The sequence below is a fragment of the Amblyomma americanum genome, chromosome 2 (genome assembly GCF_052857255.1).
Source record: "Amblyomma americanum isolate KBUSLIRL-KWMA chromosome 2, ASM5285725v1, whole genome shotgun sequence".
In the NCBI taxonomy this organism is placed as follows: Eukaryota; Metazoa; Arthropoda; class Arachnida; order Ixodida; family Ixodidae; genus Amblyomma; species Amblyomma americanum.
In genome coordinates, this window is record NC_135498.1 from 39,775,757 (window position 1) to 39,803,447 (window position 27,691).

Below are 27,691 nucleotides of genomic sequence, written 5' to 3' on the forward strand. Positions count from 1 at the left end.
ATTAGTATCGCGACGACAACGATAATCCTTTTTTTTCTTTTTCTTCGACACGCCGCGCAGCTGCTTTATAAGCCGCTGGTACCACCCTTCTGGAGTCGCATCGTTGTCGCAGCATCCGCGAGCCAGCCCAGAGGAGACAGAGAAGCCTGAGGTAAGGACGGCGGCCGTTAACTCTTTTCCAGCTTCGCACGAGCAGCCATGCAGAGCATATCTGAATGACACTCAGCGGTTTTTGTCTCTCTATGCAAGGGATTATGTTTAAGCACGTAGAAATCTTCACTAGTGAATCAATAAGTGAATTTCACGGTTTAACTTCACAAGAATAACCAGAGAACAAACGCGCCGGAAGTAAGAAATTTTATGTTCAATAAATTCTTAGATTTAAAAATACGATGGTTGATATTTTAGTGCATTGGATGCAGAGAAACTTGAAAGGTAACAAAAAGGCTAGACACAAGCCTAAGAGCAGTCATAAGTGGGAAAGCGGCGCTGGTCAGAAAAAGAACACGAGTTGAGGACATTTTAGCTTAGAAAGAAACATTGCAACGAATTTGGGACAGCGCTCAGCCAGAGCCGCTAAGCCTAGCATCTGAAAGCGACAGATGAGTCACTTTCTTGCCCCACGAAAGATTTCAACGCACTTGATAGCGATATTGTTGCCGTGTTCCAAGAGCTCTACCCCCCGAAAGCTACACGAAGCGACCGCTCTAAGACCCACATGGACTAGGTCTCTTCATGGATGGATAGGCCATAGTTAGGCCTAGTACCACACAGGTTAGGCATATATATCCCACGTGGCCCGAAGAGGGCGCTGTGGGGACACGTGATCCATATAGAAAAAACTCTCATTGACAAGCAAGCGTAAACAGGAGTTTTCAGTTACGACAGACTACGAAGCCCACACAACTCGCTACTTTTAAAGAATCATTGCATCTACCAAAAATAATAACTTCGGTGCATGGGGTTCGTGTATATAGGCTCCGAGGGGATGTCATCGCTTCGAGGTCTATTCCGCTCAGCGCGTCTACTCGGACATCTTAGTAGCCTCCATGCATGTTCCCAAAACCTGAATTATATGGCAGAAATCGTGGAGTGAAAAATGTCTTCAAGGATAAATCAGACAGGCAGAAGTTATTTAGCGGAATCACTCTTGGCGCATAAGAATGATCCGCAAATATTCTCATGAAAGACCGAAAATAGACTGCGCTAAGCATTGATGTAAAAAAGTACACATCCCGGAAAAAAAGATGGATGTGACTTCATGTAAAGAAAATATGTATCGAAAGCAAATTCCCGGATTTTGGTCCGCGTTTTAAATCTGCAAAAAATTAGGCACAAACCTCAGAACCGTGAAAGTGAAAAACAGTGTGGAGGTGATATACTTCGCTATAAACTAATCAATCTTGAATGCCACTGTCGAAAGTCGGGCAGGCTAAAGACTAGCTTTTGCCACATTTCGCAAGGCGGACAGTGATTTTCATAGAAAAGGTTTCAGTTAACAGCAAGCCGATCAGGGTTTCCGAGTAGAAAGACTCATGATCTATATGCGTTTTTATTGTAGATTTCGTTGGCGTTCGATTAAGTTCAATTAAATATAATGAACATATACGACCGGAGCGTTTAGTGGATAAAAGATGCTTCATTTCTCTATGGCCCTTAGGGTTCCGTTAGAAGAAACGAAAAAACAGCGCCTGGCTTCTTTATTTGAGCCCACTCACCACGCTATTGTTTTTTAAGGCGTACCGGGAACAACTCCATCTTTTTTTTGTTAACGTGAGATTTGTTGGTTTATTTATTTATTTATTTATTTATTTATTTATTTATTTATTTATTTATTTATTTATTCAATACTGCCAGCCGCCTTTTGGTGGCCAAGGCAGGAGTGGGGATGCAATTGCACAGTGCTTTGTCAATAGCAAACAGCAAAAAAAGTGAAAAAAGAGGCCTGCAGGCAGGCAGCAAAATTTCTGTGGAACAACTCAAATAATAGACGAGTAACAAACACTTTACATTAAAATCCAAAACAAACTCAACAAGGGCAACACTTGAGAATCGAACCAAATACCCTAACTTGAGATGCTGGGGTTGCTTGCAGATAAAAATGTTTCGGCTGAAGATAAGGTGACCCATTCGCGAGGTAACGCATTCCAATCGGCTATCGTTCTTGGGAAGAACGACAGCTTGTATGCAGTGGTTCTGCATTTGGGCACTACGATTGTTTTATCGTGTTTGTGCCGAGTTTATCGTGTTCTGTTGTACTGCATATAAGTGTGAAAGTCTGTTATGGCGTGATTATTGATGATGTCGAATAGCACTTTCAAGCGATGCATTTTGCGACGAGATTCCAAGATGGCTAAACCGGAACGGCTAACAAGAACAGATATCGATACCTGTCTTCCGTAGGCGTTGAAAATGAAACGTAATGCTCTTCTTTGGACACGTTCTATACTTTTGGCATCCGTTTTCGTATGCGGGACCCATACTACGTCAGCATATGCGAGTAATGGACGCACTAGGGAAGCATACGCCACAAGCTTTGCTTTAGTGGAAGCATGTTTTAGCCGGTATCTTAATAGCCATAGACTTTTAGATGTCACTGAGGTTATGTTATTAATGTGCGGGCTCCAACTTAGATTCGAACTGATCGTTACGCCAAGGTACTTAAATTCATCTACCCGTTCAAGAGACGCTGTTAATTTTGTAAGAGTACATCAATGGAACTTCTTCCTGGTTATGGTCACTTGTTAACACTTACTAACATTTAACGACATTTTCCAGTTGTTGCAACGATTACTAACAGCACATAAATAGTTATCTGTAATTAGCTGGTTGCCTTCGGAGAGAATTGTGTGATAAATTACGCAGTCGTCTGCAAAAAAAAAAAAAACGAGCCTGCACAGGAGAATCGAACTTGAGGTCATTTAAATATGTAAGAAAAAGAAGTGGCCCCAGGACTGAGCCCTGCGGCACTCCTGAGAGCACTGGAGTCATCGACAAACTTGATACCAGAGATCTGCACGACTGCTGTCGGCGTGATAAGTATGAATCAAGCCATTGCAGAATTTGTTTATTTGCTAAGATGTGCTTAAGTTTAAGTAAAGGTTTACAGTGGAGTACTCGGTCGAACGCTTTTTCAAAGTCCACAAAAATGGCATCAATTTGTCCTGCTGTATCAAGAGTTGAGAAGAAATCGTTGGTAGTGTGTAACAACTGTGTCGTAGTCAATAACCCACGGCGAAAACCATGTTGGGACTCTGATAAGAAGTTGTTTTACTCTAAGAACGTTGTGATGTGCTTAGAGATGAAGTGTTCCATTACTTTACCTGTAGTGCAGAGCAAACATTTTGGCCTGTAATTTGTGACGCGGAGCCTATTACTAGATTTATGGCACAACTTTAGCCTGTTTCCAATCATTGGGAACCTCACCTCTATGCAGACTAGCATTGAAAATAAAATAATAAAGAGGTATTTCGCGCACCATTCCCCGTAGCTGTAAATAAACGTATTCGGAATGTCATCCGTCCCAGATGATTTCTTTATATGCAGGTGAAGAAGAGTGGAGAAAATGCCTGCTTCACTTATAGTAAGATCGGGTACATGAAGATTGCTTGATTTGAAATCAGTTGTCCTGTCATCACCCGCCAGAAACACAGAAGAGAAATAGTCATTAAATGTTGTAGCTATTTTTTGGTTATCACTAACGTCCACACCATTTATTGTCAGTTTATTTACTGCGTCTTTTTTTCTGTTAGATGAGCCCAGAATTTTCGCCGGTGATTAACGAGAAATTTGTGCAGTTTAACATTAAAGTATTGAAATTTTGATACCTTTATTTTGTTCCGTAAGTCCCTACGAAGTGATGCGAGAGTACTGTGTCCGATTTCTGTCATTATGTGGGAAAGGCGTTTTATACGGCGCTTTAAATGAAGTATTTCAGGTGTAATCCAAGGGCTCTGGCTGTGGATTTTTTTATTCCTTAGCGAGACGACCAATGTGTACACCTGTGCACGGTATTTTTAAAATACAACCACAAGTCATTCGGAGTCATGTCGCTGTCAATATGCGTAGCAGAAAATTTGTCGTAGTCTTGTTAAAGAAGATCTAGAATACTTTTATCCTCAGAGTTATAAAAGTCAGAAAATTGTTTCGTTGTTCTGCGTGTAATTGGACGTGCCATTTTGGTTTTGAAGAGCACTGGATCATGGTCGGATATACCAGGCATAATATCTACCGTAAACTACAGCCCTTCAATAACATCAGATACAAACACAAGATCTAAAAGCGAGCTCTTAGTCGCAGTGACTCGCGAAGGTTCAACCACGACTTGCTTCAAGTTAAATGAAAAAGCAATATTAAGTAGCAAATCAGAATGCCGGCATGAAGACGAGACGCTCAACGATTCCCAGTTTATCTTTGGCAAGTTATAATCAGCGCACAAAATGATATGCGCGTATCGCTTTTTGAGTTCATGCAGAAAATCGTAGTGTCTCAAGTGTACTCAAATCTGAATTTGGTGGCCTGCAAACGGCACCAACAAGAATGCTGCGTTTGGAAATATGAAGCAGAACCCACACCATTTCTGCACGACTGTCATGTGGTAGAAGTGTATAATCTGTTCCTTTCTTTATCACAATGGCTACGCCCCCCTCCCCCTTTGGAGCTGCGGTCGTGGCGGACAATTTCGTGCGAGTCAGGTATCACGTCTTTATCAGGAATGTTATCATGCAGCCGGGTTTCAGTGAGCACTGCAACGTCCGGCTCGTACGCAAAAAGACTTTCTAGTTCCTCAGTTTTATTCACAATACTGCGAACATTAATATTCAAAACACGAAATTCCTGTTTAACTGTATCAGTGCGGCTTGGTTTTCGATTTACACCACCATCTTTCCTTCTGAAGTTGTATTGAGGCTGTCATCTTCAACGAAGTGGAACTAATATATTTTGTGCTTCATCCTACCGGAACAGCTTACCATTTATTTAAATTTTGTCGAACGACAGCATGACTTTGTCTCCCTTGGCTCTGTTGTCAGCAGTAGCAATCCAAAATTTTTTTCCGGATTGATTGTAGCCGTTGGGAGAAGTCCTTCGATATACTATATTCTGTGCCCTTAAGCATCTTGCAATTCATGAGAATTTTAGCCTTGTTTGTGCCGTCCACAAGCTTAAAAATGACAGGTCAGCACTTGTCTTCAGCAGGGCGACCGATTCTACAAATACGCTCAATAGCCACATTTGGAACCGTCAGAGTGTCGGCCAGAATGGTTTCGCAAACGATCTTCTCAAGGCTCTGATGGTTTTCTTCTGTCTCTTCTTTTATGCCATATACAATCAGCTTGTTTTTTTCTACTCCTATTCTCCAAATCATCTACTTTCAAAGCAAGTTTCTCGACAGTTGAGTGAAGTTCATCTACTTTACATGTGCAATCAGTCACCGCGGCCGAAATCTCATCAATCTTCCGATCAATTAATGACAGCTTATTACACGTATCGGTTTGAAGAATTTTGAAGGAAGATTTGAAAACTTTTTCCCGGCACTCAGACCAAAATAAGTGACGTCGGCAATGACACCGTGCTATGGTGCTTCTCTTCTTTTAGTTTCCCTAAGTGTAGCTTTTGTTTTGGTATTTAAGGTGCGATAAAAGGTCAGTCCCGCTTACAACACAATGCTGCATTAGTAATCTGGGGCGCAATCCTTCGGTTCCTTTTGTAAAGAATTTCAGAGCCGCCGCGGTGGCTGAGTGGTTATGGCACTCGGCTGCTGGCCCAAAAGACGCTGTTTCGATCCCGGCCACGGCGGTCGAATTTCGATGGAGGAGAAATTCTAGAGGCCCGTGTACTGTGCGATGTTAGTGCACGTTAAAGAACCCCAGGTGGTAAAATTTCCGGAGCCCTTCACTACGGCGTCCCTCCTAGCCTGAGTCGCTTTGGGACGTTAAACTCTCATAAACCAAACCAAACCAAAGAATTCCTCACCTCCCGTCACGGCAGTTTACCTGTGGAAACGGCTGACAATAGCGGCACTTGTATTCCCTTTTCACTCCTTTCTAACTAGAAAGAGTTTAATATTTATGAAGACTGTTTGCCATTAACAAGTGGTTATTCGTCAAGCCAGGGATTCTTCAATTTGGCCTCATTATTACTTTAAACCTAAGCATCTCTGGCACTGCAATCTCTGGAAAGCGATAACTTTCTTCATAAATGCTTGAGAACATTGAAGCGTTCGAGTTAAACGAAACCTTCCCTGCACAACACATTTCAAAACCCGGCGGGCTGAAAACCTTAAGAGAGGACCCTATACAGAAAATGAAACGCATGAACCATGATCGTCTTCAGAGCTCTTGGGCTGCTAAGATCTCTTAGTTGGCCACTGACTCAACCACGAATTTGCAATGATTGCGCAAGACAAGTGCCATAACCCCAGCACGTATTTTGTTTTTAAATGAAGGCTACTGTTATCAAAAGCTGAAAAAAAAACATAAAATGTCTTTTAATCCGTGTTCCTCAACACTAAATTCGAACTCCGATGCCGAACGAGCGTCGACAAAACCACAGTATGTAAGATACCCACGTTTACTCGAAAGATAATGCCGACAACGCTGTCCTGAGTGTTCTCTTAATCTGTACCTCTCGGGGTTGATTAACGCCCCAGAAAATCTGTTCAAGAAGAACACTAGTTTGGGCTAGTTGGTTCATGATTCACAAAGAAAAAGACGCGAAAAACGGAGACAAAAGACAAAAATAAACACGACAGGACCAGGGCTAGCTTAACGTGCGTTCTCGCATTTCGCTTGCATACAAATGCAGCCACCGTGACCAGGAGTCAACCACGCGACATTCTGCCCTGTGACCGAACATCATGCAGGCACTGAACGCCTGCTAGGTGTTTTTCATCGTTCTTGGTCGTTGAACGCAGGTGTGAGTGCCGACACAAAGTACAGATAGCAGGATGGTCAACGCAGTGGTTAGCGGGGTCAACAAGGATGTCAACAGGAAGGTCAGTAGGGTCGTCAACAAGGTGGTCACCGTACCAAGGATGACAGTGCGTATGAGCATGGTCTGGGCCGTCGTGATGGTGATGTTCGTGGTCGTGAGCGTAAGCGTCCCGGTGGTCGTGGCGAAGAAGGACCCAGCCTCGTACGGACTGCCCCCAGCGCCCAGCTCGGACTGCGACGGCGTGGCGGTGGCTAAGGGAGGTGCCACGAGGGTGGCCGACCCCGACGACTGCACCAAGTACTCCCTCTGCCTGCCCCTGTTCGGCTTCAAGCTCGACTGCCCCGAGGGACAGCACTTCAGCGCCGCCGAGGGCTCCTGCACGTCCCCGGAGAAGGCCGGATGCGACCCTGGTACGTGAACTCATGCAGCAACATGTGTAGCTGGATTTAGGTAGCAACTAGCTGCTAGCAGGACTACAAGACAAACGTGTTCGGAGGAAATCTACCTGGATGGATAAAGCAGCGTTTACTTGTTTGTTTAGTTGATTTCCAGGCAGGCACTCACTACTCCTATTAGATGACAGGCAGCGCGCACTTTCGAGCGATTGAATTCTTTAATGAACAGACGCATCGTTCTCCGCCTGTTTCGTTTTTACGTCCCCTTATTGCTGTGCGTACCTAAAGCAGCGCAGTAACGTTGTTTACTATTTACAATCGAATAACCCCATTCACAGTTTTTATAGTGCTCTACAATACGCAAGGACGTCAGCTTTACGTCAGTAAAATTAATACGTTGTCAACAGCATTCTTTCGTCCGCGCTAATGCTTTCGCGTGCAATGCTCGCCATCATACCCATGAGTTTTTCTCTGAGACGTTTTCACGTCCATTCCAGCAAACATAAGAACCTTTTATTTGTGTGTGAACAATGCCACCTAAGTCGACGACTTGCCGATTGACGTAGGAAGCGATTAAACGGTCCTGGCGTGAGCGAATAATTTCCTGTTCACTAACATTGTTAAGATTGCATGTGGTCGACCTTACCTGCTCCCAGGTAAAGCACAGGTGCCAGGAAGGTTAACCAAAAGGCCTAGCTGTGTTGTCACCCTATGCCGCATTCCTATGACACAGGCATTTAGCCTACGATTATCGTTTATCGATGTGATTACCCTTTCCACCAGCCGGCGTTCATGCAGGCTGTTACGCGTGCATGCGGTTAATTCTTTACAGGCACAGTATCCGTAGTGGTAGCGTGGTTATAGTGCTTCATTTACTCCAACAGTTCACACTGCTAGCAGCTCACGTGAACTCAGTTGAGAGAGCGAACGACGTCCCATGCTGCAGCTGATCCTTCAAAGTAATAAAAATATCGCTACTTTTAGGTCATGCGTTGGTGTTGCTTCGATAAATGTTGCAGTGTGTTGCAATGGTTTTCCGTCGCTACCTTAAGGAACTGATGTGCAATCATTCAGTTTATAAATGCTTCACACGTGGGTAATTTTCAAACCTGAATTTTGCTTTGTTTTGTTTACAATGAACCCAAGCTGCAAGGCAACTGAAAGTAAAGGGCAAACATTCAAGTCAGACACAACTAATGACAAAACTGCAAATAACACTCGTAGGATGCCCTCCAATCAACTGCGTCGACCAATTGTCATGACGTCACGGTCAGGCGCCTTTCACGGCTAGCGCTAGTAGCTGTACTGCGTCCCTACCTTCCCACCCTTTCCATTTCCAGCATCGTAAAAAAAAACTTCCCTTCCCAAAGCATGGTTTCGCTTTGCCCTCGCTGCATGCGTTCACACAGCAGTAGGGCCACAACGGACCGCTCTCTTCATTCTCTGCAGCTTTTGCCACGGCTGCTCCCGCCCCTGAAGACGCTGCAGAGGACGCTGCCGAAACCAAGCAGGAGACCGATGGCAATGCTGATTCCGCTGACCAAGCTGAACAGCCTGCCGATGAAGTACAGGAAGTCGCCGACGACGCCGGACAGGCTGTCGAGGACGTACAAAAATCCGCCGACAATGTCGTCGACGAGGCTTAGAAGCCACTTGAGCCACGCTCAAGACTGTATAAGAGCGCAATCACTGCTAGGTCTTCATGGCTCAACCATAAGCTAGCCCCATATGTGAATGCGCATGAAGACGATGTATACTAAACCAATGGAAGCCGCTGTGCAAGTCGGTTTTGAGCTAAAATTTAAACGGTCTTATAATAAAGGAACTAAAACCAATCAAAGCTCTTTTCTCTTCTCGGCTCAGCGATATTTTACTTTAAGCATAGCTGTCACACATCACGAATACTCAGAAAAGCAGAGCAAGGAATGATACATACAACCTTTGTCCGTAAAGTTCCATCACTGAGTCCATTAAAAAAATGCGTTTAGCATTGTAATCATTTGTGCAGCACCCCTTCGAAATAGCCTCCCTTGCAGTCTATGCACAGCTTCCAACGCTTCTTGAGGTCTTAGAAACAGTAAGAAAACGCTTCCTTTGGCAGGGCTGTCAGCTCCTTTGTCGTGGCGTCTTGAATGGCCTCCACGCTCCTCATCCAGCGACCTTTCAGGGCTCTCTTCACACGAGGAAACAGGAAAAAATCGCATGGGGAGAGGTCAGGCGAGTGTGGCGGTTGGGGAAGTACAGTAATGCTGTGCACGGCGAGAAATTTTTTCACGCTAAGAGCAGTGTGCGGCCTTGCGTTATCATGGAGAAGGCTCCAATGTCCATATGCCCATAAGTCAGGGCGACGGCGTTGCAGTGCATCACGCATGTGTTGTAGCACGTGGATATAAAACTCCTGATTCACCGTATACTCGTGGTGTATGACACCTATGGTATTGAAAAAACTATCAGCATCGTCTCTGTTTTGGTGTTCTGCCGCCGCACCTTTCTCGACGCTGGAGAGTTTGTGGGCCGCCATTCGGCGCTCTGTCTCTTTGTTTCAGGAACGTATTGAAAACACCGTGTTTCGTCTTCAGAAATGATGCTGTCGACGGATGCAGCATCGTTCTCTGCCTCGGAGAGCAAATTAGCGCTCACTGATGCCCGCGTGTCCTTCTGGTCCTGTGTGAGGGAGCGCGGCACAAGTCTGGCATTCAGCTTTCGTTTCCCCAAGTTCTCACGCAAAATTTGGTGGCATGTTGTCAGGCGCAGCGATGGCGTAGAGGTAGAGAGTCTGCCTCGCGTGCAAGAGGACCGGGGTTCAAATCCTGGTGCCGCGCAATTCTCCACCGGGTTTCAAAAAAAAAAACCGCGTGTCGATGTAATTGCATAACCAGGCCTGGGGTGCGGGCTGATCTCGGTGACCAGAACCGACAACGCAGTCCCTCACCAGAACAGGATTTGGCCACCCTGTCGTAGTACTTGATCAAGACCTGTGACGCAGCGGAGGGTGCTAAGAATTTCTGGCTCCAGCAGGCCGCCATTGGAATCTGAACCTGGCCACATTTAACGCTAGAACTTTATCTAGCGAGGCTAGCCCAGCAGTGCTGTTCGAGGAACTGGTGGGAATTAAATGGGATATCATAGGGCTTAGTGAAGTGAGGAGGACAGGTGAGGCGTATACAGTGCTAAAGGACGGGCACATACTGTGCTATCGCGGATTAGCGGATAGACGACAACTAGGTGTGGGATTCCTCATTAATCAGGGTATAGACGGCAACGCAGAGGAGCTCTATAGTATTAACGAGAGGGTAGCAGCTATTGCAATTAGGCTCAATTGGAGGTACAAGCTGAAAGTGGTGCAGGCCTACGCGCCTACATCCAGCCATGATGACCAGACCTTTGAAAGCTTCTATGAAGACGTGGAATCGGCACTGAATAAAGCAAAATCACAGTACACTGTACTGATGTGTGACTTCAATGCGAAGGTGGGCAAGAAGCATGCTGGCGACCGCGGGATAGGCGACTTTGGGATAGGTTCTTGAAATAGCAGGGGAGAGCTATTAGTCGAATTCGCAGATAGAAATAATTTACGGATCACGAATACCTTCTAACGCAAACGAAAGAACAGGAAGTGGACCTGGAAGAGCCCCAATGGTAAGACATAATGAAATCGACTTCATAGTATGCGCTCAACCTGGCATCGCTCAGGATGTGGCCGTCCTCGGAAAGGTGCGATGTAGCGACCACAGAATGGTAAGGGCTCGAATTCGCTTAGACATGAAGAGGGAACGGAAGAAGCTAGTGAAGAGGAAGCCCATTAACGAGTTAGCGGTAAGAGGGAAAGTACAGGAATTCAGGATATCGCTGCAAAAGAGATACTCGGCCTTAACCGAGGAAGACGATCTTGATGTTCACACAATGAACGATAATCTGACAGCCATCATTACGGAGTGCGCAGTAGAAATAGGCGGTAGGACAGTTCGACAGGATACCGGAAAGCTATTTCAGGTGACGAAAGATCTCATTAAGAAACGCCAAAGCATGAGGGCGTCTAACCCTACCGACAGAATAGAACTGACAGAACTGTCGAAGTTAATAAATAAGCGCAAGGTAGCCGACATAAGGAAGTTTACTATGGAGAAAATCGAGCATGCTCTAAGGAACGGAGGTAACCCAAAAGCGGTGAAGAGGAACCTAGGCATAGGTAAAAACCAGGTGCATGCGTTAAGAGACAAGGAGCGCAATGCCATTAGCAATATGGATAAGATAGTTAACGTAGCCGAATAGTTCTACACAAATCTGTACAGTAGCCAATGTAATCAGAGCGTTAATGAGAGAGACATTAGCGCACAGCAATGCGTCCTCCCTCCAGTAACGAAAGAGGAAGTAAAGACAGCCTTAGGAGCAATGGAAAGGAGAAAAGCAGCTGGGGAGGATCAGGTAACAGCAGATCTGTTGAAGAATGGGAGGGGGGGGGGGGGGATCGTGCTAGAAAATCTAGCCATCCTGTATACGCAATGCCTGATGACCTCGATTGTACCAGAAGCTTGGAAGAATGCAAACATAATCTTAATTCATAAGAAGGGAAACGCCAAGGACTTGCAAAATTACAGACCGATAAGCTTACTATCCATTGCCTACAAGGTATTTACTAAGGTAATCGCTAACAGAGTCAGGGCAACGTTAGTCTTTAATCAACCAAATGATCAGCATGCCTTTCGTAAAGGATATTCCACAATAGATCCTATTCACACTATCAATCAGGTGATAGAGAAATGCGCAGAATGTAACCAACCGCTATATATAGCCTTCATTAATTACGAGAAAGCATTCAACCCAGTGGAAACCTCAGCAGTCATACAGGCATTGCGTAATCAGGGTGTAGAAGAGCCTTATTTCAACATACTGGAAGATATATATATAGCAACTGCACAGCTACTATACTCATCCATAAAGTCAGTAATAAAATTCCAATAAGGAAGGGCGTCAGGCAAGGAGACACGATCTCGCCAATGCTATTCACCGCCTGTTTACAGGAGGTATCCCGAGGCCTAAATTAGGAACAGTTGGGAATAAGACTAAATGAAGAATATCTAAATAATCTGCGATTCACTGATGACATTGCCTTGCTGAGTCACGCAGGAGATGAATTGCAAAGCATGATCAATGATATAGACAGAGCAGAACGGTAGGTCTAAAAATTAATATTCAGAAAACCAAAGAAATGTTCAACAGTCTAGCAAGGAAACAGCAGTTCACAATTGGAAGCGAGGCTCTGGAAGTGGTAAAAGAATACGTCTACTTAGGGCAGGTAGTGAAAGCTGATCTGGATCATGAGAAGGAAATAACCAGAAGGACAAGAATGGGGTGGAGCACATATGGCAGGTTCTCTCAGATCATGAACAGCAGTTTACCAATAGCCCTCAAGAGAAAAGTGTACAACTGCTGCATCTTACCGGTACTCACCTACGGAGCAGAAACGTGGAGGCTAACGAAAAGAGTTCAGCTTAAGTTAAGGACAACGCAGCGAGCCATGGAAAGTAAAATGATAGGTGTAACGTTAAGAGATCGGAAGCGGGCAGAGTGGGTGAGGGAACAAACACGGGTTAATGACATCCTAGTCTAAATCAAGAAGAACAAATGGGCTTGGGCAAGGCATGTGATGCGAAGGCAAGATGATCGCTGGTCCTTAAGGGTAACGGAGCGGATTCGAAGAGAAGGGAAGCGTAGCAGGGGCGGCAGAAGGTTAGGTGGGCGGATGAGATTAAGTTCACAGGCATAGGGTGGGCGCAGCTGGCAAAGAACAGGGCTTATTGGAGAGACATGGGAGAGGCCTTTTCCCTGCAGTGGGCGTAGTGAGGCCGCCGGTGAGATCCGAACCCAAGACCTCCGAATTTCGAGCCCAGTAAAGGGAGAAAATCCGTCGTGGTAACCTATTCAAGACTTTTCTGTCTTTTGACGATGTCGTTAGCCCTCACTTTCAAAGCCGATGAACAAGCCATGTGGCCTCAAGACTTTTAAACAAGACTGCACCAACGCGCTCAATATGACTTGCAACGCATCGGCATTGCACCAACTGAAGTTTTCAGTTTAAAGTGATTAAGTGCATACAATGACGCGCTTGATTGAACTCAAATGTTGTACAAACAGGACTACTGGGACCGACGGACTAAAGACTTCAATGATTTGCGCGCTCAAAACAGAACACAGCTGCGATCCAACAAACGAGATCAATTCTATAGCGCATATAACGGCCCGCTCAACTTCATGCATGTCAATTACGTATGTGAGTATTCTTTTTTCAGTAACGTTTAGCACGATAGACGTTTCCTCCCTTAAAGGGATGCATTCGCTCCAATAATGATCTCGGTTGTTTCCAGGAAAAAAAAGAACACCGAGCATGCCGAGCGTCTGTGCGAATATTCATAAGCAACAAGCAAGGCAACAACACCAAGAACAGTGCAACAAGCAAGGAAGTTACACGTTCAGTGAAAGTAGCCTGTTTTTCTATTATAACGCTGTAATCGGTCGATTAAGGATCGATCGATTCCCAACTTCCTCGCTGTCTGTGAGCGTCCCATTAAAGCAAGGCGCGCTGTCCTCTCACCCCCTTTTCCTGCTACACCCTTCTCTATCTCTGGTGCCACCCCGGCCTTGCCTTATTGGATAGAGGAGCCTATATAACTCAAAGCAATGGCCGATATCGCCCACACGAAGGTAAAATCCTTTTGTTGAAACCTTCATCGGAAGTCTGAAACTCCTTTCCGTCTTCCCGCCGTTCACGTTCTTAATGTCCCCTGGAATGGAAGAGAAACTAATGGGGACGCTTCAGTAATCTTAAGACAGGAACGCGATAACATTAGATTTCACATTTGTCGCGGTTTGTGTTGCAACTTCTGTGTGTGCTTGCGTGGGTTTCTTTGCAATTGTCGATTCAACAACCGTCATATTTGCACTGCTAGTGGCAGTAGCAGGTGTTGGCTTTGTTGTGGCCTTGCCGAAAGTGGCATATATCGCATTTTTTCCATATTCTTGATTTCGATTCTCTATGTTGGTTGCTGACTGGAACCTTTATTGCCTCACAACACGGAGGGCAGGTTGTGATGATGTCACAAGGTCACCGGGTCTCTCTCGATCAATCAATAATTTAATTCCACGCGTCATAGTGGGCTGCTCGTGGTGACGGCACAAGGTTAGGTCGCCTCTCTCGACCAATCAGCAATTTTTGTCTCGGACATTGGGAGGTTCTGGTCTGACAACAACTTTTATGCTATTGTATTCAAAAATTCTGCTTGGAGGACCATCTTCCTCGCTCTTCACTTATCGGTATCTCGCCGCCGCGGTGGCTGATGCAGTGGTTATGGCGCTCGACTGCTGACCATAAAGACGCAGGTTCGATTCCGGCCGCGGCTGTCGAATTTCGATGGAGGCGAAATTATAGAAGCCCGTGTACTGTGTGATGTCAGTGCACGCTAAAGAACCCCTGGGGGTCGAAATTTCCGGAGCCCTCCACTACGGCATCCCTCATAGTTTCAGTCGCTTTGGGGCGTTACACCCATAAACCTTAGAACTTATCCGTTGCTGTACACGGGTGATAGCGACAATGATCATCCAAAATGCATACATGTTTTATAACAAGGTCAGTCCTTGATTAAGGCGGTGATATCTCTGTACGTGAGACATGTAGTGTTTAATGGGCTATATGTTGCACCATAATTGATGGCATAAGGGTAACAGGAGCAGTGCTTATGGGCAGAACAGTTTCAAAAGCCAACAATATTTTGAGTTTGTTATACAAGACAATAATTGAAAGGACAGACAGGCCCCAATATATCACCTTGCCAAGGTACAGAAAAAGAAACCCTGAATTACTATGACCAGACACATTTCTGTGGCTCTAACTGCACTCTACGCCGCTATTTAAGCAAGAACAACTATTTGTAATATCTTCACAACAAATTTCGGCATCTCGGCTTATCTCGCGCAAAATTCGCGGTCAAATCCGCAAAATGGACCACATGACCATTGCCCCGCAATTTCGGCGTACCCATTCCTGAAATTTCATCGGCGCTAACATAATTTACATCAGCTTTCGAATGCGGGTATAATAGCTCGCATGATGTGGCAATTACTTTTTCTATATGGGAGTAAAATGGCAGTAAGCTGTCCTCCAGCGCACTGATTTATGTAAACGGGAGTTCGCTAGAGTGCAGGTTACTCCTTTTTTCCTCCTTTCTGTTTATAGGAACAGTTCGCAATATTTTCTTTGTGACGTGAGGTTGATGCCGCTATATTTAAACATGAGAACTCATTGGTGCTCACGGTTTCTGTTGACAAACCCGTACCCTTCCCGCGTAGCACGCGCCTGATCTGCAAAACATTAGCAGAATCTTTCGCAGCGGTTGCAAGCCCGATGCGCTGCCTTTCGACCCGTTCACGCTCTATTATAATGTGTTATGGAAAGGAAAACGAAACAAATTATGTAGAAAGGTCACCTACGTCCTTCGCGTATGGTATTGGGTTCGAAATCAGGCACCGCCGGAAGCAGGCTCATTTTCAAATGTCTATAGAGGTGTCTCCCGTCCGAACTCCCTATTTGTCTTCGTGCAAACGCCTCTGCGCTTTGGCATAAGAACTAAATGGCTCGAATGCTCAGTCCGGGGCCTCATTTCGATGGAGGAGAAATGGAGAAAGACGTCAGTGTTCTGTGCGATGTCAATGCATGTTTTAGAACCCCTGGTGATCGATATTCGTGCACAGCACTCCACTATTACGTCCCTCATATCCCTGGGTGCATCTTCGGGAGCCTCAACGCAACATTACGCTACGAACACATCTGTTTATCAAGAAAGCCAACAGTCACCGAAACCAAGCAGCATAGCCTCATTTTTTTAATTTGTGGCGTTGATTAATGGAAAATTATAGTATGATTATTTTATCACAGGAATATTATTGATAGAAACATTGCTCAATTGGTACAGCACTGGAGGCAAGGTTTGGAGGTGGTGCATTCGAATCCCGCCGGTGGCACGTCGTTGAGCAGAAAGAGCAAGATACATTCAGGATAGGTATGATTGTTGTTGTTGTTGTTGTTGTTGACCTCACACAATGGCACATACCCACAAGGGGGATTGGCCATAACCAGGCGGTGACTATTTAAATGACCAGTTGCATGTGGCAAGCATGTTTTATTTAAATGAGGATGAAACATAAGCATGTTACATACACTAGAGCACCACACTGACGCATGTACAATGTAATATATACATGCGTACACCGCTATCGGCTCAGAGGTACACCCGCCCTACCCTGACCTCCACCAACCTGGGTCGCCATCACCGGCTACCCATTCGTGATCCACCGTTTCAGATGCACGAAAAATATAAACGGGCAGAGCCTCTCAAAAATTGGCCTACAGGCTCATTGGAGTGCCCCCTCCCCACGGTAATCTTTAGTAAAAGGCGAAAGATTAGTACGTGGGGTGAGAAGAGGCCTGAGCCTTGAGACCTGAAGAGGCCTGAGAGGCAGGAGTTGCATCCATGGGTGCGGCTGAATACAAAGACAAAGATGCCATGACTGTGGTAGTGGTAGATAACCACATTAATTTCAAGGTGAAGGAACAGCGCTAAGTACGGGACAGGAGACAAACATGGAAGCACAAGGACGGGCGCTGTGAAATCATAAATTGTAGATGCATAAATATCAGGCTGCAAGACCACAATAATAACAGGAGCAGTATCGCTGTCTCCGGGAACCTTGCCAAACACTGGAAGAAATGTAAAAACGACACCTCCGCCCCAGTGCACCACGGATGCGCGATTATCGGCAAAGGACGAGATCGTTTATCAAGGGAGATAATTGAAGCCATTGAAATCCGTCGTGCCAAGGATACCGTGTTAGCACTCCGTCCATCTGCCTATCTGAGAAAGAATTGGTGCTCCTAAGGGCAGCTGGCCATGCTTTTTGAGCGGTGGCTTGACTCTTGGTATTTATGTGTTTTAGCAGCCAACCTTCCTCGTTTTTTGGTCTTTTGTTTTTTTGTTTTTGTTTTTTTAGCAGACTTTTGAACCTTTTCGCCACCTTTCCGCTTCATAATTGCTTAATTTCCTTCCGTTTTGTGTGTTTGGGCCTCTACACCGCAACATTTTTATCGTTCTTTTACTGTCGTTTCCACGAGTTTTAAACACTCATAACCCCCTTTTTCGCCATACTTTCGCATCCTGTTTAATCCTTCATCTGTTTGTTTCTTAGTTCGCGTGACGGTCCTCTACAGCGTGCAGCTTTTATCGGTTTTATCGCCTTAACCCATCCGTCCTTCTCAGCTTCAGATTTTTATAAATTCATTATTTGACGTGACTATCCACTGTTTCTATGTGACCGCGCATGCCTCAATGTACCGCCCCCCTTGGTGCCACCTGATATATGTTTGTACTCCGAAATAAAGATTAAGTTGATAGTCAGCGCCTGTGTTTGTGCTTCCCTATTTGTCTCATGTCCCGTACTTAGCGCTGTTCCTTCACCATGCATTACCAACTAGCCCGTCAACTCGCTCTTCTAAACTTAATTTCAAATCGGCAGTAAAGCTTAAACGAACTAAACGTGAGGAAGCCGAAGAGGTAGCGATAACACCAGCCATAGTAGTTCCAAATAATCAGACTGTGATAGCAGACTTGCAAGCCGCCTGCAGAAATCTCGTCAAAGGGAGAGTCGCCAAGAAGGCGGCAACAATCTTGAATGAAAATTTCAAAATGATATAAATGGTCATCGTAATATGGACACCTGCTCACGATACTCTTAGAGGTAACAATGGCGCCCACGCCGAAACCCGAGAACTTGCTCACCGGTCGTTAGCCGAGGTCAGTGAGGACAAGAAGGAACGACTAACTACATACCAGGAGCTATTACTGCATTACCGACTGGAAAGGAAAACCATACCCACAGGCTAACAAAGAACTCACTAAGGAGGAAGAAGTAATGTTACGCAAACTACAAACTAATACATACCCACACCTCAGCCTTCTGTATAGGATGCATCGCACGCTATATTAAGATAAATGTCCATTTTGTGAAGAATACTCGAATACACTTCATATGGTTTGGGCATGCCAAAAAAAAAAAACACAGGAGACAGCGATCATCAGAAGCACCACAACTGAAGAGTGGGAGGTGATGCTGACCAGCTCACACCAGTAGGACCAGAAAGCACTGGTGCAACGGGCGAAAGAGGCGGCCATCTCCAATGGGGTCCGGGACTAAGGACTCCACTGACTTACATTCCCCCATCCTGCTTGGTTTCGGTGACTGTTGGCTTTCTTCACATGCATGTACAACGAGCCCCTCATTTCCCTTCGCTTGCCTGCTCAAACACATCTGCGGTGCATTTTGTGGGCCAATGTTCTTTTTGATGTTCGCCTGCCGGCACGTTTAGGTAGATGAATCTTGATAATAACAAGAAGACCAACAATAAAAGGAAGAAACATAACGCATCAGAAATGACCAACTCTGCTGCCCTGAAGTAAAAAAAAAGAAACAAAAGACTCCTGAACTCTTCGCTCTCTCCACGGACGAAAGAGTGACAGAGATAGCGATAGCTGTCGCGGAAGCCACGGAAAAGAGCTCCTCCTTTCGCGACCTGGGTTCGCATCCCGAGAACCGCAAGCGAATACCAGTGTTCTTACACCAAAGCCACTTCCCGGACCGTTTAAATCCGCATAAAGTCGCCGTGAAGATATTGTTAACTCACGACTGGCGTGATCCTTAAACTTCAAGCGCCGAATGTTCAATAGTGTCTGGCTTCGGTTAAAAAAAGAAGTATAACAAGATAGACGGCAATGACGCATCAGATTGCAAGAAAAAAATTAGGGCTAAATCCCAGAATCCAGCAGTATACTGACGATATAATTGTCAACAACCCCTGACGCACTGCGGTACGCATTAGATAAGACTGAAATAAAACGAAAATTTGGTAGGTTTCTTTCATTACACCTTTCCACCAACTTCCGCTGAGGTCAGGTCAGTGCATGAAGCAAGAGCACGCAATTCGCGGGTCCGGTCGTAAAAGGCTGCAGCATGCAGACAGGGGCTTTGGCTGACGGCGCTCCGCTTCGCGTATTTGCTTCTATCTGAGGGTAATTAGTATCGCGACGATAACGATAATCCTTTTTTTATTTTTCTTCGGCCCGCCACGCAGCTGCTTTATAAGCTGCTGGTACCACCCTTCTAGAGTCACATTGCTTTCGCAACATCCGCGAGCCAGCCCAGAGGAGACAGAGAAGCCTGAGGTAAGGACGCCAGCCGTTAACTCTTTTCCAGCTTCGCACGAGCAGCCATGCAGAGCATATCTAAATGACACTCAGTGGTTTTTGTCTCTCTATGTTGGGGATTTTGTTAAAGCACGTAGAAATCTTCACTAGTGAATCAATAAGTGAATTTCATGGTTTAACTTCACAAGAATGACAAGAGGACAAACGCGCCGCAAGTAAGAAGTTTTATATGTTCAATAAATTCGTAGATTTAAAAATACGGCAGTTGATATTTTAGTGCATTAGATGCAGAGAAACTTGAAAGGTAACAAAAAGGCTAGACACAAGCCTAAGAGCAGTGATAAGCGGGAACGCGGCGCTTGTCAGAAAAAGAACAAGAGTTGAGGACATTTTAGCTTAGAAACATTGCAACGAATTTGGGACAGCGCTCAGTCAGTGCCGCTAAGCCTAGCATTACATCGCGAGAGACCATTCACTTTCTTTCTTGCGCTACGGAAGATGTCAACGAACTGTTTTTAGATGTTCAAAGCTGTGCGCCACATTGTGGCAGCCAAGAGAACTAGAAGCGCTTGTCCAGAACTCCTCGTAATGGAAGACATGGTGGTCATAGGCAAGGCGGGAGACGCGCCGAACTGAGAACATCGTGTGGCTTATTTGAGCTGATAGGGCATAACAAGAGAAGGAAGACTTTATCAAGGGCAGCTGATAGTCAGGTGAAGTAATAAGGTCAAGAAATTCGCTCATAAAAAATGGAAGCTTGGCTACGAAAACAAATATTTGCAGCTCATTGAGAAGAGTTCTGTCCTGCAGTGGACTCAGATTGTCTGAGCATGATGATGATGTCAATTGTGGTAACGCGGCTTTCAATAAGTTACTTAAATAAAAATATAGCAGTAACAATACGACATTTATGACAGAAGAGAAACTCCAGAATAACGGCCTGAGGGGCGAGTTCGTGCATGATGAAATGAACGGCGGCGCAAACACGGACACTAACGAGAAAGAGACACCGCATGCTCCCAAGAGAAACTCGCTTGCTTTCATGTACCGCAACAGATCTTGTTTACGAACAACTGTTTGGACAACAAATGAAGAAAAGAAAGCCCTTGAGTTAAGTTTATTATGAACAACGCGGCTTGCATAAAAAACGGCAACTATGTTGTAATGGCGATGTCTACGCCCTAATCGTCAACGTACTTCGCCTCCCAGAAAAAAAGAGAAAGGAGCTTTTCATCTCTTGGTGCTAGTGGTTCTAAATCCGCTTCATAATATACAGGTTTACGTCGAAGATGGCATGGGAACCGAGCCAGCACATACTGTTGTATAAAGTCTACGGCTGTTTTGTCCCATCGTCAACAGGTTTTGCAAAGGTTCTCTTTTGTAAGTGTATCACATTCTGAGTTGTGCAACTTTGAGTAACACAACGACAGAGGAGACACATAGTAGGACCGTGTGCAGGACAAACTTTGTTCTTACGTTAGCTGTAGCTGAGAACAAGAAGAAACTTGTGCAAGCTTCGTGAAAACCGAAGACATTTCAAAGCAGATTTTTGCTGCAGTGATCCGCTAAAGTTACAGCCGCGCTCTTGTAAAGCCCGAAACATGTCACAAAGATACCTCTTATGCAACTCAGACACCTGTGCTATATAACATAATTATAAAGAGTGGTGTGACTGGTAAACATCTAAAAACGAAAAATGTAAAAGCACCTAAAACATAAAACTACCTAAATGTAAAAATACCTAAAACGTAAAAAAGTGCCTAAAACATAAAAGTTAAAAAAAATATCGGCCCAACTAAAACAAGTCTGACGGAGCTGTCGAGGCGATCTCCTCTTGGTGGCAACATTGACGTATTCATTGTCCAGGAACGCTAACGTAGTCTGCATGTCAGCTCTCGCGGTGAAAATAAAGCACCCGGTTTTCGTCGCGGTTAAGTTTGTGCTAGCAGGCGCCCAGAGCGAAGCAGTTTCAGATTTATATTGTCATCCTTCGGGGTGAAGCAAGTGACAGTGATATCATTACCATGCTAAAACGTCCCCACCCCCCCCCCCCCCAAAAAAAAGCGCCCACTCTAAGGATCTAATAAACTAAGCCTAATCATGAATGGATAGGCCACGGTTAGGCCCATCTATTCAAAGGCCTCAGTCTCCATGCCTGTCTATGGCCCATCTGTAGTTAGGCCATGAATAAGCTAGCCCATGTGGGCATAGGACACAGACAATTTTATCGATGGATATTCAATGGATAAGGATAGGCCTTACACACGTGGCCCATAGTGGGCACTGTGTGGTCACGTGATTCATATAGAAAACATTCTCACTGAAAAGCAAGAATAAGCGGTAATTTTTAGTCATGATACACAATGAAGTCCACACAACTCGCCACCTTGAAAGTCTCATTGCAGTTACGATAAATATTCACTCTGATTCACGGGGCTCGTGTAAGGTGCGAAGGAATGGCACTGCTTCGGAGACGATTGAGATTAGCACGTCTACTGAGAGAGCAGCAGTAGGCTCCATGGATGTTCCCAAAGCCTGACTTATATGGCAGAAATTATGGAGCGAGAGCTGTCTTCAAGCATAGATCAGAGAGGCAATAAATATTTTGTGGAATAACTCCTTTAGCGCATAAAAATGACGCTGCAAATATTCCCATAAAATATCTAAATCAGAAGTGCATTAAGCCTTGATGTAAAAAAAGATACAGACCCGCTCAGAGAATTGATTCGCATTGATCTGAAGGAAATTTGTTTCGAAAACGAAATCCTAGATTTTTCTCCGCGTCTAACAACCAAAACTAGGACGACACCTCAGAACAATGTAAATGGAAAACAGTGAACCCTGCCTATAATTAGAGTTCTCGGCAGTGTCATACTTGGCGTTCAGCTAATATATCTTGTATGCAACTCGAGAATCAGGCAGGCAAAAGCCCCTTCGCTTCATTTTGCATGGTGGACAAGGATGGATTTTTGTGCAAAACTTGCGATGTTAATGCTATTTTTATGCAGGGTTCGGTGGCGTTCAATCAACTTCAAATAAACATAATTGCCGGATACGACTGGAGTGTTTAGTAGGTAAAATCTCCTTGTGCGGCCTTACACGGTCCAGAAAACTTCTGCAAGACATAACGTGCAGCACGCTTGACAACAACTAAGTCTCATTATCAGTGCATGGAAGCGCAGACAATTTTAAGCAATATGGTAAGAAGAAATAAGAAACATCAAGGTAACTAATCATAGAAGTAAAAAATTCCTCTACATAAAGCACCAATGAAAGAAATTAGAATATTTTGTGCAAACATAAAAAAAAGCCAGTAACGGTCAGAAATGACGCAGAAAAAATGTATACAAAACGATGCGCTGCGATTCCCAATTACACTAAGCAGCTCTGTAATTATCTTCTTAGAGAGGCTGGTTTGGTTTTATTTTAAACGTAACACCTTAACGTCCCAAACGACTTAGGTAGAGCTACAATGAACGGACGAATCCTCCTTTGTAGGCCGCGCGAAGTATGTCCAATGCTCTGAGTAAATCTGGCGTCACGCTCCCCCCCCCCCCCCCCTCCCTTCTCGCGCAGTAGCTGCATGCCGCGCCTGTACCTGCGGAGATTTCGGGCTCATTAGAGCAAGGACTAATAGCCTAATCGTCCGCAGGTAAACGGGGCTACAGTGGGGGAGGGTATTTTTACGACAGGCCAGGCAAAGGCGGCAAAAAAGCAGAATGCACTAAACGCCTATCAGCGCTGTGGCCACGTCAGACTCGCGCCGAGCCGTCCTCTTTAGCGCCAGCGGCCGTACACATCGTGGAAATCACCTGATGGGCTGAACTTTTTCTTTTGACCTTTCCTCCTTTTTCGCCCTGCTTCAGCGCTGCATTCCTTGAAAAAGTGCCCCCCTAAAGTTTTTTGCGGCCAGCACACTTATCATATCTGCCTGTACATAATGTCTGACCAGGCTACAAATACCTGCCATCCTTTCCAAATGTTCTTCTAGGTCAGCGGGTTCCTCTTAGTACCAACGGACAGACAGCACCTTGCTTCTCCCTTTTTGTCCACCCACCGTCTTAGCGTTGTTAAACAGGTACTCGGGACAACTCCATCTCGTTTTAGTTAATGTCGAAATTTGATAGCTAAGCATTTCCTAACTCCGCTAACGTTTGTTAGGCAAGAGAGAAATACACTTGCAGAGCTCCGAATCTCGAAGGCAAATTTGAAACGCTTCTTCCCGCCGTTCCGACATAAACTAGTGACGTTGGCAATGACGTCGAGTTTTGTTGTTTCGTATGGCTTAGTTTTCTGTCTATAGTATGTGTTTTCGTATGTTTTCAGCGATAATTAGTGGGGATGATACCAAGTTACATTAATAATTAGGAGCGCAATCCTTCGGTTTGATCTCATGAAAAATTCTCCCCTTCCGTCACGGAAGAGTACTTGTAGAAACGGTCGGCGACGGCGGCACTTGTATTTCATTTCTCACAGTTTTCTAGCTCAACAGAGCTCCGTTTTCTGTGAAGGTAGTCTTTTTCTCACTAATAAGTGGTAATTTATTAATCCAAGAATACTTCAATTTTCCTTCAGTGCTATTTTAAACCTACGCTTCTCTGGCAGTGCAATCTTTGGAAAGCGAGAAATTCCCTCCTAAACACTTCAGAATTTTCAAGAGCAGAGTTGAACTAAACCTTCGCTACGCGGCCCTTAAGAAATCCCGGTGGGCTGGAAACCTTCAAGAAAGGACCATATATAGAAAATGAAACGTATACACCTCAATCCTGTCTTAAGAGCTCTTGAGCTTATATATTTTTCATGCAGTATCACGGTCCTAACTCCGAATATACGATCATCAGTTTGTAAAACAAGCCTCTGACAAGCACGGTTCTCATTTTTAAATAGAGACCAGTTCGATTAAATATTTAAAAATATTTTTCAATCCGAGTTTCTCGCCAATAAACACAGATTTCTCTGCCGAGACAACGTCGGCAGTGCCACAGAAAGACAAACAATCCAATTTTACTCAAAAGATAACGCCGACGGAGCTGTACTGAACGTCCCCTTAATGGCGACTGCATTAGATTATCTAACGCGACATAAACTCGATAAACGAGTGTTCTCGCATTTCGCTTGCATAGAAATGCAGTCGCCGTGACCTGGGGTCAACTTCGCGACCTTCTGCCCACAAACCAACCTCCATTTAACCACTGAACCACCGCAGCTAGTGCTTCATCGTTCTTGGTCGTTTAACGCAGGTGCGAGTGCCGATTCCAAGTCCCGATAGTAAGCAGAATGGTCAACGGGGTGGTCACCGAGGTCAACCGGGTCGTCAACAGGAAAGTCAACAGGACCGTCAACGGGGTAGTCAACGTGCCGAAGATAGGAATGAGGATGAGGATGGGAGTGAGTATGAGCATGGTCTGGGCCGTCGTGATGGTCATGTTCGTTGTCGTGAGCGTCAGCGTCCCGGGTGTCGTGGCGAAGAAGGCGAAGAAGGGCCCAGGCTCGTTCGGACTGCCCCCAGCGCCCAGCTCGGACTGCGACGGTGTGGCGGTGGCTAAGGGAGGTGCCACGAGGGTGGCCGACTCCGACGACTGCACCAAGTACTCCCTCTGCCTGACCACGTTCGGCTTCAAGCTCGACTGCCCAGTGGGACAACACTTCAGTGCCGCTGAAGGCTTCTGCACATCCCCGGAGAAGGCCGGATGCGACCCAGGTACATGAACTCATGCAGCAGCATGTGTAGATATGCATGTGTAGCAGCATTTACTTGCGCATTTGGTTAGTTAGCAGGCACTTCAAGTACTAATGCATGACGGGCAGCGCGCACGTTCAAGCGATTAATTTCCTTGGAGAATTGACATATCGTGATCTGCCAATTAGGTTCGTTTTTACGTCATCATGTTGTTGTCAGCACCCAAAGCAGCGCAGTACTGCAGTCAGCCATGCAATATCGAATAACCCAGTCTGCAGCCTTGCTAGCGCTTTACAATCGCAAAGACGTCATTTATACGTCGCAAGATTTAAGACGCTGTCAACTACGTCGTCCCGTTTGCGCTAATGCTTTCGCCCGCAATGCTCGCCGTCATTCGCGGTGACTTTTGTCTGAGACGCTTCTCCGTCGATTCTAAGGAACGTTAAGAATCTTCTGTTGGTTCGCAACAATGCGACCTAAGTCGATGACATGCCGATTGAAGCTGGAAGCGATTAAATGGTCATGGCGCGGCAGAATAATTTCCTGCGCACTAACCTCGCAAAACTTGCGCGTGGTCGACGTCACCTGCTGCTCGATATAGCCCTGGAGAACAGAAGATCGGACCAAAGGGCCCGGCTATGCTCTCACCTTTTGCCACATTGCAGCTATACATAGAAATACAGCCTGCATTGACCATTTACCGGAGCCGTTACCGTTTCAACCAGTCGATGTTGGTGCGGGCTGTTTCAAGTGAATGCGGTTAGTTCTTAGAAGGGGCCATAACCGTAGTGGCAACCTAGTGATAGCGCTCTAATTAGTCCATTATTTTGCATTGCTAACATCTCGCACTCAGTTAAGGATCGTGGAGTGAAGGTTGCCCCAGCCGTAGCCTCACTCCTTAAAAAAAAAAAACTGCTAGGCAATCCTCAGTGGATCATTTGAATACGTTTGCATTTTCTGTTGCTGCTGATTCCCATGCAGCTAATGTCCATATATGCGGAATAGGTCGTTCTCTACTTTACAGTCATATATCGCTGGGTACCTCATACCACTCCTGGCGCCGTAATGCAGCGGTTAAGCGATGCGCCACTGCCCCTAGATGGCAGGTGCTTCCACCGGTGGGGCTTGTGAGGTTGTTCTTCCCGACCATTAATTTAATCATTGATTTAATAGCGCCTGTCAAGGTGGGCACGTTGCGATGAAGTCATAAGGTTTGCAGCGATTCGCGCACGACGACGGTCGCCATTTCCGATTGCACCTATCCTTCTAATGCTAAAGCATTAATCATAAACATAATGTTACTGCTAGTCTACGCGTTGGAGTGCCTTCGGCGAAAGAGGAATTCTTGTCAAACCCAAAAATGTCGCAGTGTGTTACGGTGCTTTTCTGGCGGGTTCTTAGGAACTGATGTGCAGTCATCGTGAGCTAATGAACTTTTCGCACGCTAGTAACTTTGCTGCCTGAAGCATGCGTGGTTCTGTTTACAAAGGATCCTGTCAGCAAGCTAACTGAATGCAATGGGCAAACATTTCAGTCAGATACAACTCAAAGTAGAAGCTGCAAATAGCCCTTGTAGGATACACTTAAAGCAATGGCATCGACTCATTGTCATGCCATCACAGTCAGTAGCCTTGCATGTACCCTGTAGCGCGCACCTGCTAGCGGCAATGACAAGTCTAAAGTGGTTGGTCGTGACTGTAATACAAGGCAATTTGCTGGAGGGACTTCTATGAGGGGAAGTTGCCGCTTTGTAGTTGGGCTGGGTTCAGTTTGGTGTTCCACACAGGCCTTTAGCTGTACTACAACGTCCCCATCTTCACGCTCTCTCCAATACCGGCATTGTGAAGAAAAAACAAACACTTCGTTTCCCAAAGCGAAGGTTTCGATATGCTCCCACTTTGCTCGCACTGCAGTATAGTGCTTGGACTGACGGCGGTATTCATTTTCCGCAGCTTTTGCCACGGCTGCTCCCACCCCTGCAGACGCTGCTGAAGCTGCTGCTGAAGACTCTGCAGATGCCAATGCTGAATCCGCTGATCAAGCTGAACAGCCTGCCGATGAAGTGCAAAAAGTCGCCGACGACGCCGAACAGGGAGCCGAGGATGTACAGAAATCCGCTGACGATGCCGTCGACGAGGCTTAGATGCCACTTGATACGCGCTCGAGACTGTGTAAGAGCGCAATGTCCGCCGGGTCTTCTTGGCTCAACTGCTCATTAAACACATATGTGAAAGACGCGTGAAATCTATATGTATACTAAAGCTGTGCAAGTCGGTTTTGAGCCGAAAGTGAACCGGTGTTTAAATAAAGAAAATAAAATAAATCGCTGCTCTTTTCCTTCCTCGGTTTCCAGATAGTTTAAGTGATACGTACGTGGCTGCCGCACTTCTAGAATGCACAGAAAAGAAGAGCAAAAAACGAGACGCATAATAAAA

At 45.5% G+C, this 27,691-nt stretch overlaps 1 protein-coding gene and 1 pseudogene across 3 annotated transcripts; one reads left to right on the top strand and one right to left on the bottom strand.

The window, feature by feature from the left end:
- LOC144121055 (uncharacterized) lies at window positions 1–27,579 on the top strand. 3 transcript variants are annotated; one of them, XM_077653984.1, is made up of 3 exons: window positions 1–151; window positions 6,914–7,343; window positions 8,778–9,166. In XM_077653984.1, the coding sequence occupies exons 2-3, from the start codon at window positions 6,947–6,949 to the stop codon at window positions 8,972–8,974; spliced, it is 594 nt and encodes a 197-aa protein (XP_077510110.1). In that variant the 5' UTR covers window positions 1–151; window positions 6,914–6,946; the 3' UTR covers window positions 8,975–9,166. The 3 variants fall into 3 exon arrangements, with proteins under 3 accessions (XP_077510110.1, XP_077510109.1, XP_077510108.1); XM_077653983.1 differs by lacking the exons at window positions 6,914–7,343; window positions 8,778–9,166 and adding exons at window positions 24,817–25,277; window positions 27,209–27,579 and having other exon boundaries at window positions 59–151; XM_077653982.1 differs by lacking the exons at window positions 1–151; window positions 6,914–7,343; window positions 8,778–9,166 and adding exons at window positions 19,464–19,594; window positions 24,817–25,277; window positions 27,209–27,579.
- LOC144122284 (U5 spliceosomal RNA) lies at window positions 16,702–16,814 on the bottom strand (annotated as a pseudogene).
- Window positions 27,580–27,691: the final 112 nt, after the last annotated feature.

What these genes read in the sequence shown, in the direction of transcription:
- LOC144121055 (XM_077653983.1), top strand. Translation starts at nt 24,854, where the DNA reads ATGGTCAACGGGGTGGTCACCGAGGTCAACCGGGTCGTCAACAGGAAA. An exon ending in GAAGGCCGGATGCGACCCAG is followed by an intron (nt 25,278 to 27,208) that starts GTACATGAACTC and finishes CATTTTCCGCAG; the next exon opens with CTTTTGCCACGGCTGCTCCC.